Source organism: Dreissena polymorpha, chromosome 13 (genome assembly GCF_020536995.1).
Source record: "Dreissena polymorpha isolate Duluth1 chromosome 13, UMN_Dpol_1.0, whole genome shotgun sequence".
Classification (NCBI taxonomy): domain Eukaryota; kingdom Metazoa; phylum Mollusca; class Bivalvia; order Myida; family Dreissenidae; genus Dreissena; species Dreissena polymorpha.
The window spans coordinates 62849568-62861841 of record NC_068367.1 but is presented as its reverse complement, the minus strand read 5'-3'; the positions used below and the strand labels follow the sequence as shown (position 1 = coordinate 62861841).

Here is a 12274-nt window from a genome sequence, read left to right as displayed (position 1 = left end):
TAGTAGTTATTATATAAGTAGCAAAAGTAGTAGAAGTTGTAGTAGTAGTAGTAGTAGTAGTAGTAGTAGCAGTAGCAGTAGCAGTAGCAGTAGCAGTAGCAGTAGTAGTAGTAGTAGTAGTAGTAGTAGTAGTAGTAGTAGTAGTAGTAGTAGTAGTAGTAGTAGTAATAGTAGTAGTAGCAGTAGTAGTAGTAGTAGTAGTAGTAGTAGTTGTAGTAGTAGTAGTTGTTAATCATTATTATTATTATTATTATTAGTAGTAGTAGTAGTAGTAGTAGTAGTAGTAGTAGTTGTTGTTACACGCCTTAATGATAGCTTGCTAAATTTATATTTCATTTTTAAACTTATCTGAACGCTAAAATCGCTTCAAAAATGAACACCACTACATGACCTTTTGTTATCTCCGGACGGCTTGCTCTGTTATCTTGTCACACAATACATAATATGATCGGTCTAAACCCTGGCTACATACTGGCGGTGCACTCTCATAGTTAAAGTTGATTTTAATGTCTTAATATGCTCGGTCCGGATGTGCTTTTTAAGTGTTTGTAGTTGGTGGAAAGCTGAATTACGATTACATATCTGGTGAGTACGGATTTTTGTTATTAAATTTAACATCGGTGATAAATTGTTTATTTGTGTAATAATGTTAATAGAAGCAGCGGTCGCGATGCGTGAGGCTTAACACAGACAACAGAAACTCGTGGGAACGTTAACAGTTGGTTATTATAGCAGGTCCATTTATGGGTCTGTGTATTTATACGGTTTGCTTTGCAGCGTTTTTATCGTCTATTGCAAATAGGATATAATTGGATACGTGATATTATGCAACTGTGTAGGAAATAATTTGGTTTGACAGTGAACTTAACGTTGCAAGATATGTTTGCAATCTGTTTTTACGCATATCATACCCATGGTTATAGAACCTACTATTTAAAAGCGGCTAACTATGAGTATCATAAGTGTTCTGTTAATTTGTCATGGACAAATCACAACTTCATAGATAAGCGTGTTTTAATATTCGCCATGTGATTGTCTCTCCACAAACTGCATAAATGTGGAATGCGTGTGTTTGTCTCTAGTAAGTTCGTATTTGCTTATTTAAACTGTATATTTGCTGTCAACATTTAGACTGTATGATTTGCATTCTGATCGTTATATGACTGGTATGATATTGGCTGGATTATAATGGTATATTCAATGCACGATGGAGAGTTATAGTTAGGCACATCTTTTATTGGTTAGAACTTTGAAAGTTGATATGAATTTATGTAAGTCTTTGTGATTTATTAACGCCGTAGACGTATTTACGGTGTGATTAATGTATAAGGTAAATCAATCACAGTAAAGTTGCTAGATGAGGAATTGATCGACCATAATACCGCCAGATTCGTTGTCAAACGTTTATCAACAGAAATGATCAGGTTGCAGTTTGGAAAGTTTAATAAAATTCATATTTCATTTTTTGCCAAGCATGACAAAACCTTGGATTTTCAAGATAGTTGTTTTCTCTTAACTATATTTGTTCGATGACTTACTAATCAATCGGTGGACTAAATCCGTGGTTGATTGACTCTTAAAGCGGTTGATTAGTAACCAACGGCATTAAATTGGCATTAATTTAATTGCTACGATTCCTTGTGTGGGATCTTTGTTTAAAATTTATGTTCGAAACATATTAAATAAGTCAACGTGACATCTCAATATTAAATATGAAACTTTCCAGACTTCCATCATTTTGTTATTAGATAAAACCTAAAATTTTAAAAAGAGGAATGATATGTTTCATGTAAACTCAAAGACATTGTTTGTATCTTCGTTGAGGTAAGCAATAATATACACACAAAGTGGAACAGCTATACCATCAAAAGAGAATGTTGAGTCCTTTATTTATATCAAGGAAACAATTAAAGAAAAGAAAACAAATGTTTAAGACAAAATACAAAATCCAATATGAATCCTCAATAAGGATTAGACTTGGTTCATCGCCTAAGCCTTTCGATGCAAAACATTCAGTATTTAAGTTGGTTAAATGGAGCTCCAAATATCCAAATCTCACAATGTTCTCATAGTTATTCGCTTAGAATGCAAGTGATTATACACAATAGTACTCTAAATTAAATTAAAAAGTAATAAAGTGCTTTTTAAAATGTAAGTACTCAATGATATAATGCAAACCACAGCATCAGAATAGTAACAAAATAGTGACACAATAGTGACAGAATAGTGACAGAATAGTTACAAATTGTAGCAGAATAGTAACGGCTTAATGCATGATTTTACTATGTAATGTTTTTAACTGAAGCAACTACTCAGCATTATTATTAATTAAGAAGTATCATAAGACGCTGAATGTATTCGCGATACCTATTATTAAAGATACTCAATTTTGTACAGCATATAGATAGAGCAAATGCAATTGAAATACATGTTTCGATCAAATTGAGCATACGTTCGTCGGTAGACAAGCTTGTTTCGCTATCTGGGTTTACCTAACCAATTTGAACCAGAAATCAAAACAGGCTTACAATAAACATGGGCCGAATGATCTCTGTTCAAACTAAAAGGCGACATGGTTATTAGACGCTCGACCACGTTTACAAAAGATAACGGCAGTTTGTCTGTATATGCACTGTTGCGGAAGTAAATACATGGAGAAAAACTAGTCGCATATTGACTCGAAATCATGACGTTGCACATACGATAATTTCCATTTATCGATCCATCGATCCATTGGTCGATCCATCCATCGATCGATCGATTGATCGATCCATCCATCCATCCATCCATCCATCCATCCATCCATCCATCCATCCATCCATCCATCCATCCATCCATCCATCCATCCATCCATCCATCAATCCATCTATCCATCCATCCATCCATCCATCCATCCATCCGTCCGTCCGTCCGTTCATCAATCCACCCATCCATCCATCCATTCATCTATTCATCCATCCATCCATCCGTCCGTCCGTCCATCCATCCGTTCGTCTGTCTGTCCGCTCGTCCGCCCTTCCACCCGTTCGCCCGCCCGCCCGACCGTCCGCCCGTCCGTCCGTCCATCTAAACATCCATCCATCCATCCATCCTTAATTCAAGTAATCATTCAAATAATTCGTCCATACAGCCCTCTATTTCCGCTCAGCGTTTAACAAAGCGGATAAATGTAATCACATGACTGCAAAATATTAACTATTGAACGCATGCGATCAACGTTATCAGTTGTAAGCAATCATGCCACATGGTTACAAAAGTGGTATGATCTTGACAACTTCCTGAATGTATGGACGATTGCACTTGAACGTGTCGATATAGGCTTAAGTCATTCTTTATTAAACAGTCTTAATTTTCTAATATATAAAGTCGTACATACTTCACGTTACAATTTATTACTATGTTTATTAATTATTAAAACGACGCCTTTGATTGTGTAGACATTACACCTTTTTATGTGCCAAAGTAGAACAGCATTGCATTTCACAAGCTATGTCATAACAATTTATGCATATACCTCAATTCGATGTTGCGTCATAAGCCTGTCGCAGTTAATATTACTGTTCTTTATCATGTGATAAGCAACACAACGCCACCTGCAATGATAATGTGTTGTCATGCAATTTTGTCTAATAATTGTATAACTCATTTTATTGATTATGTCTTCATGCAGAGTATTTAACTGTGTGTAGATAGTTGAGGTTTATAGTTTATAAAAAAAGTTGTTAAGTTTTCATATATTCAGTAATACAATTTTACACTGATATTATTGTTAAAGCGTATTTTACTCCTTTGTTTCATCCATAAAGGATACTTGGGAATATTGAGGGGTATTTTCTATTTACACAGATAACTGATATATTACATGGCGTGTTTAATCTTGAAATATTATTATTGGTTATTTATATAAATAGATGCAAAGGAAAGAAGTTAAAATGATGATATGAACAGACTTTCTTTAAAATACTTTAATCGATTAAAAATACGTGCCAAGATTTGTATTGCGTAATGTTACGTACCTGACTGATTTTTAATGCGTTTTTTAATTTTTTCAATGCGTAACTACGCAGATACGCATCTTATCTGGAGCTCTGGTAGTAGTAGTAGTAGTAGTAGTAGTAGTAGTAGTAATAATAGTACTAAGGTTTGTTATACGTATAATACCCAAATCTAAAAAAGGTGGTATGTAGGTGTGTTAAGTTTGTAAACACCTATAGGACATTTCCAACTTCAAAATTGGTTTGGTACATAGCAATCTTTATATGTATAAGATAATCTTGAAATTATTTTAATAACTTGCAATACAAAAAAGTTTAGGTTCTTCATCAACTGATTGGTTGCAACTCTTTTAATTTTACACATTAAGCACTTGCTATTCACAAAGCGAGGAGTGCCCAATGTTACCAGATAGCTAAAGCCTACGCTGCTTTAATGTTAGGCCTTTATCCAAATATATTTGTTTCATTAAGAACACGACAAACGTCTGTATTTACATACTATTTAGTCGCTTATGCAAACCTTTGTAACTTGATACAGATTTTATCTAGACATATTGTTAACGTTTGCGGACGACACACACCCGAAACCGAAACATTTGGTATTTTTCGTAAATTAGTCAACGCGTCTCGTTTTGTGACTATAATAATCCACATAAAAACTTTGCAATCACAGACATATATAAATTTGGAATTCTTAACTCAACGCATTCTGAATCTTAATAATATATAACGCACTAGTGTGAAGATAATTTGAAATACAGTATATTGCCTTACAACGGATGGTTAGTCGGTAAGTTGGAAGTTTAATAATCTGTTTGTTATTAACATTCATCCATCGCATTATGAAATGGAGTTGACTTGCTGCATTCAAGGTTCTGAACAAATCGCGGTTAAATTAAAAAAACTACGAACAATAAACTGGTTATACACATCATTTGATAAAGGTAAGTTTATATGCGCTATTGTCATTATGTATTGTTTCTTTAAATATTTTTACGTAAAGATATATCAATAATAGTTTTTATTGATATATCTTCAAAATGCAACGGACGATATATTTACATGTCTATGTGAGGAAAAACATACATAGAAAATGCCCTGCTCTTTAATTTCGGAAAAATGCGACTGATGACTGAAAACAAATCTTAACAATTGATATCTACATTTGAAGGACTACATAATTTATCCGTCTTCAAACAAAAACATTTTAGTTCGACTATTCACTGAACAATCTGATCTATTTAACTCACCCACATATCGGCGTCAGTGTCCGCGTATTACTCTGGTAAAAGTAACCGAGCAAAACATCCATATTACTGTTTCTGCTAGATTAGGTGTACGAGCAAGTGACCATGAATTGGCTCCACATTTGCAGCGTAATAATTTCGAAATAAAAACATGCTTTGTGCATTATTTCTTCTCATGTAATAACAGTGGTGCTTCATTTCAACATGATTGAACGAAACAATATTGAAAAGTCGTTCCTGCTATATTCAGGTTGGAGACAATGGAAGACGAACATGATACGAACAAGAGGACGGTATCTTGTCTGCCTGGTATGCCGGCATTGCCTCGTGAAACAGGAACAAGGAACAAGGTTCGTGTTTTGAGATGGATTCATCCATGCATGATTTTCTTTTTTAGCAAGACAGCCGGTTGATTTCCTCTTTATTAAGATGTCCATAACCATGCACTTTTTCCGCAGCTAATCACGGGCAAACACAAATATAAGTTTCGGAGACAGTATGGACGTGCTTGTTTGTGTGGTAACGAATTTATGCCAGATGAGTTATTATTTGATAGTTTTAGCGGCCCTATAGAACACTTTTTGCAGTACAAAATTTATATTTATGATAACAAATGTCCACGTTTGGAAAAAATGTTCTTGACTTTCGTCTTGAAAATGGTTTCTATGTACGCATAAATTGATACGTAATCATTTGGAATCGTTTTGTTTTATTGACCCTATTGAAACGAATATACTGTATGGGCGGATAGTGCATAATATCATTTGTTATGATTTATTTACAGAGGTTACAATACTTTGTTAATTATAAAGTGTACTGATATGTGTCTTCAAGGTACGTGTTCCAAGTTCGAAACTCAATCTTTGTACTAGAAGAGCAAGTATTAATTCGGATTTGACGAGGCGGTCGAAAAACAGTCGGGATCGACGTCTTGTTACATACTTGCAGGTGACACACTATTGTTTGTTTTTCAATAAGAAAATTAACTATACATATCCAATTTAAAGCTAATCGGTGAGTGAACAACATTTGTATTTGATAATTATAATGAGAGGGTTTTCCCTATACTAATTAGGACTAGAGTCGTCATAGTTATATCAACGAAGACTTCTTCGTTTACTCGGCAGTTTTTTGTTTTCAGAAACTCATTACACTAGGTGATGGTGAAGACAATAATTATTTATTTAAAACCAATCAAATATTTATACACTCTTATAGGCATTAATAGATGTAATCATTAACTGTTTTGGCATCCAACCGACATACGAACTGACATGCCGTTCTTTTATTTGTGGAATATTACAACAAGTTTGAAATTGTCAATTTGTGAATTAAGGCCTTTAAAATGATAGTTTTTATAACACTGATGGTGATTTAATAATAATAACAAACGCAGTGCTGAATTAAAATTTTTTTCATCTAGATTCCAGAGCACTTCCCTGCTTTGTCGATCAGGCTATCGGAAGTACTCGATGGTATTGGAGCGGGGAAATTCACCGTAATGGAGAGGAGAGAAACATATTTGCTGAGGGAGAGAATGGAGACAATAGCAGGGCAACTAAGTGGAGTTACAGTTGAGTGTTTTCATTTTGGGAGTCAATCAGAAGGTACCACCACTCCTGGTCTCAATTCTGATATCGATATGCTACAAAGTTATTACCATACAAACATAATGACAGACTGGAGAGACTGGAAGGCTGGGCTGCATAACCTTCTGATGCTTCATGACGACCACACTCCGCCGCAACAATACTTGCTTCAGGTCATCAGTGAAGACACACCGGAGCCGGAGACACGACTGTGTGATGAAAGGTATGTGCGGAAAGATTCTGGGCAAGTACTGCTTAGCTCAGAACAATGTAAAAAGGAAACAGAGCAGCAACATAAAGATATGGGAGAGATAACCAAACATGGACCTTCTGTGAGTAATTTACCCAACTGGGATATGGTACGCGCATTTCACGTTTGTCATCCTCTTCCTGAAATACAACACTGGATAGACAGATGTAGTAGGTAGACGCTGGCCGCCTGCCCAATTACTTGAGGCTGCACAAGAAGCTCCGTGTTTCCTGGTACCAGCCGGTCATCCTGATAGTGATTACAACCGGGAAGAATGGCGACTGTCTCCGAACCTTATAGAAAGAATGTTGATGTTAGTTTTAGTATGACACAAATTAAATGTTATATTGTTTTAAAATTAATTAAACAATCCTTATTTAGCAAAATGGTGGGTGATTTTACCACAAGTTTTCATTGTAAAACTGTCATGTTTTACATCATAGAGAGAACACACCCTTCTCTCTGGAAGGAACATAACCTTATATTCTTACTTTTACTATGTTTACAAGTATTAAGAAAGTGGCTGCAATTAGGAAAATTCCCTCATTATATCATAGAAGGAGTGAACTTGTTCGATGGGAAAATTTCATTCGCGCAGCAGAGGCGCCTTTTACAGTACGTGGAATACTTGATAAAGACCAACATGCACGATTTATTTTATATAGATATAGATAAATTAGGATATCGATTACAAGGGTGTGGTATACGGCACATTGGACAAGCTGGGGAAGTGCTAGGATGTGTAGGCATACATAACATTATCAGTTTATCACTGACGTTTGAGCGCTTGGAGAGGTTTCTTATTCAATTAAGATTAAATACATATGAGTTAGAACATTCGAATGCAATCTTCGAGCAAGATATAAACTGTAAATTACGCAAATGTTTTGAATATTACACGAATGCAAAATTGAAATCAGCTGCTTTAGAATTTATTAACCACCTGTTCGCATTATACAATTCAATGCAATCATCTAAATATTTGCGACAACGTAACCATGCTTTCAGCGAAATTATAAGGCGTTTCAAATATTGTTTAAAAACGGATGTAGCTTCAAGTCGCTTAAAGTTAGCGTCTGTGCTTTACTGTTTCGGTCATCTTCAAGCTGCAGTTAAAGTGTTGGATGACGTGGAGAGGAGGTATCATAGCAAGGTAAAGGCTGTGTGTGGATGTAGAAAAAAAAGAGGACGAAGTGATCTCCAGGTGTTTGCTAACATGATATCAGATAATTGTGACAACGTATTATGTGAACGACCATTCGCATTCTGTGTCAAGTTTGTTAGAGAAGAAGCGTACTGCGCTCCATACATACTGTGGTTTGAAATGAAGCGCAACATGACTGAAGAAGAACTTTCGCAGAGACAAATCTGCGAAAAACAATGGATGGACAACGCTGAGGTGGGTGCTCGTCCTTTCCTACACTATCTACAGTATCTCACGTATGGAGGACTAGGTGAACGCGACAAACAGCTGCATGTGCTTGGAATTCTCGAGTCTTATGTAATTGATCCAAGAAATAAAATCAACATGTACCACATTGAGACAGCGCTAAATCTGCTTGGTCACTGCTATGAAATGGAAGGAGACTATGAAGGGGCATTACATTACTACGCGGAGTCGTTGAGTTGGTACCGTACGAACAATGCTGCTAACTGGCATGTACAGCGTGTGCATCGTCTGATAAGTACTTAAAAATTGTAATGACAACTTTTAAAAGTACAAAATACCTTATTTTAAAAGAATTTATTGAGATACACACGGTGTTGTCAGCTTATTCTCTAATTCTAATTTTTTAATTGTATGTGCTATAAACATCACATTTTCTAAGAACATACTAAATGCACAGATATTGTAAAATTTTAAATACCTCCACTTCATTCAATTATAGTTGCAGTAGTATGGAAAACGAGTGTTCCGTGATATTGCTATAGATACTTCTAATAAAGTGTAGATTTACTTTATGTAGCTAGTTTAAGAAAACCTGGACCAATAGATTATGTATTTTCATGCCAAGAAATAAATCATATCTGGGACTCTGTTCATTAACTCAATATTTTCGGTCTTAATGAAATAAATAACTTGTCAAAAAACGATTAACAATAAACAGCAAAACAGCAAAACCTTTTTTCATTACTAATTTTTAAATATCGCACTGTATGACAATTTTACCGTCTCGTTGTTGACATAACCATATTCTCCAATTTTTGGAAAACACAAATCTGATCTAAAAATAGCGATTATATACAGCTAAAGTTTATACGATCGTGTTAATTTATACTATCGATTTTAATCTGGTAATAGGATACAAGTATTTATGCGGGTGATTAAAACTGGTTTAATATGATGATTTATAACTTATTTGAAATTTGTCTCGAACCCGTCACCCGTTTCGTGTCTATAAGCTAGCTTTTGGCAACCGAAAAAAATCGAGATTTATTAAGCTTTTTTTTGGTTTCGTCAAAAATCGGCAGGTCCGAAAATTATTTTATTAAAAAATACTGGCCTTAATAGAATTGATAATTGTTGAAAGTGGTAAAGGTAGGTCTAATTACTTAAAGACATATTAAAGTTGTACCGTGTTTAAGTCCAAACAAATAAAAACTAAAATATGTTCATTTTATTTGCCATATATTGATTGAGCAACTTAAAATAGTTTTTTTGCATGGGTTTCAAATGGGTTTCAAATAAATGTCACCATTGATCACTTTTATTGCTAAATGTGATTTCTTTATATTTATCGATTATTCTTAAATTGAAGAACACAATTAACACTAATTAATTGTGTTTTAAGGTGGGAATATAGTGATCGCATGTCCGTCCGTCTGTCTGTCCGTCTGTCTGTTCGTCTGACTGTGTCTGTCCGTCACAGTTTGCGTTTAGGCTTCGAAACATGCGCATTACTTCTATGTTGCTTCAAAATATTGAATATAAAAAATAACGTCCGTCATGCACATAAACACATGACGTTAAAGGGGCCTTTTCACAGATTTTGGCATTTTTTTAACTTATTCATTAAATGCTTTATATTGATAAATGTAAACATTGGATCATAAAAGCTCCAGTAAAAAATCAAGAAAAAAAATAAAAAAAGGAAAAGAACATTGCCCGGAGCAGGTTTCGAACCAGTGACCCCTGGAGTCCTGCCAGAGTCCTGAAGTAAAAACGCTTTAGCCTACTGAGCTATTCCGCCGAGTACACATTCTTGACGTATTTTATATCTTATATAAGCAATCTTCGTAGTTTCACAAAATTTAACGACAAAAACAGAACTCTCCAAATTATTCAATCGTTTCGCGTTGCAACGCTTTATAATTTTTAGGTTTTAAAATCGTCAAAAGATGCATATAATAGCTATATTAGAGCATGGTTAATGTTTAGTATTACTGTTTCCTCACAAATATCATAACTAAAACAAAAACTTACGAATCTGAAACAACTTTTTTCAATTTTGTCAATTTACCAAAGCGTGAAAAGATCCCTTTAATGTTCTGCACGTAAGAGCTTTATCCCGGAAGTGCCGAAATTAAGCTTAGTTTATTCATTGTGTGCTTGATTTCGACACTGTCATTAATAAAATGATGAGATAAAACATGATCGCATGTATCATATTCATATGCACATTACTGAGTATTTATAGATTAAACGTTATGATCAGACGGCAAAAGCAGCCATATCATAAACCCTAAAATAGTATATTCGTTTGTTATGTTGTAGTTTGTACAGAGCAAAACAAAATTAAGTTGAACAAGTTTTTATAATTTAACAATTATCAAAATCGCAATATCTTTCTCTCAGCAACATCAACTTTCCAGTGTATGTTACTTTTTATTCAAAATTGAGAAAGCAGGTAAGAAATATAACACATGAGTTAGCCGTAATTCCGTAGAAGCATTAAAACACTGCCCTGATTCTAAAACGATGCACACAGTGTTATATATTTCCCACATTACCGAATGTGACCCTTCTCAACTAACCTGTGTATTTTCACGCGGTGTAAGGCAAGACGGGAAGTATTTTTCTCATTTTTTTTTCAAAATCGTACACACTTCCAATAAATATTTACAAACAATTCCTCTTTACGTCAAACATGGCGCTACATCGTATATTCATTCAATATGTTTATCATGTGTTCAATTTTAGCGCGACTATTCGCTGATTAGTTCGAGCTTTACTTCTCATCCAAATGTCGAAGTAGGCGTCTGCGTGGATGTCTGCTTAATGATCTGGGTAAGGTAAACGGGCACAATCTATGAAGTGCAATTTAGCAGAATGGTAGCCTTTTTAAAACTCGGTTATTGGTAAAGGTAACCGTTCAACATCTCTATATTTCCGATTTTATCGCAATTATTCAATCGGGACTTCCTAAATGTTTTCGGGGTAATTGTGTGAAGGTCAATGCCCATAACTCTGACTTGAAATAAAAGAGAATTAAGCCCCATTTTTACTCATAATTAAGGTTAACGTTATCGTGCAAAAACATATATCTCTAGCTGACATATAGACTGATCAAGCGGTGATAGGTAATGATTTCGGGTCTGTTGGGTCAAGGTCACTGTTGCTAAAAATATCTCAAATTACGTACACTAACGGTAGTTACGATGAGACATTGTTCTGAAATGTGTGTAGGTAGGTTACATGCTGATCAAGCGAGGCATTGGATTTGGTGCCAGTGGTACTAAGATGATTATTACTAAGATACTAAGAATAGAAAACGAGTTTCCGCCCAAAACCTTTAGTTTGAATGGAGTAATGTTTATGTAATGTTGTGTATAGGTAGTTTACATTCAACCGTTTGTTATTATAGACTTTAATATTTATGTGTTTGTTAAAGTATGCGCAGTATGACTGCATTTAGGACAAGTGAGATCAATGTCACTGTTCTTATAAATAGAAAAACATCCTCTCAATAACTTGAGTTCATATGGAAAAATTGTGTCGCAATTGTTTTAGGTATTTTACATGCAGAACCGGGTCATGATTGCATTTGAGGCCAGTTGATTAAAGTTCACGGTTACTTAAGATAGAAAAATAGTTTCCACTTTAGCCTGGAGGGATGTGTCGTGCTGTTATTTTCTGCGAATGTAATTTATATGCTGACCATGCTTGCAAATTTAATTAAATTGCCCAAATGAATTGGAAAAAATGAAACTCTAAATTTATGGCATGGTAACATTTCTTTTGTTTTAATGAAT

The 12274-nt window shown here is 34.8% G+C and overlaps 1 protein-coding gene across 1 annotated transcript in view; it reads left to right on the top strand.

The window, feature by feature from the left end:
- The first annotated feature begins 455 nt into the window (after positions 1 to 455).
- Positions 456 to 12274, top strand: part of LOC127854713 (uncharacterized) — a 64391-nt gene continuing 52572 nt past the window's right edge. The window contains exons 1-4 of the mRNA XM_052389772.1: positions 456 to 585; positions 5493 to 5592; positions 6077 to 6190; positions 6666 to 7054. Of these exons, the coding sequence (XP_052245732.1) occupies positions 530 to 585; positions 5493 to 5592; positions 6077 to 6190; positions 6666 to 7054 (659 nt within the window). The 5' untranslated portion in view covers positions 456 to 529. The remainder of the gene's footprint in view (positions 586 to 5492; positions 5593 to 6076; positions 6191 to 6665; positions 7055 to 12274) is intronic.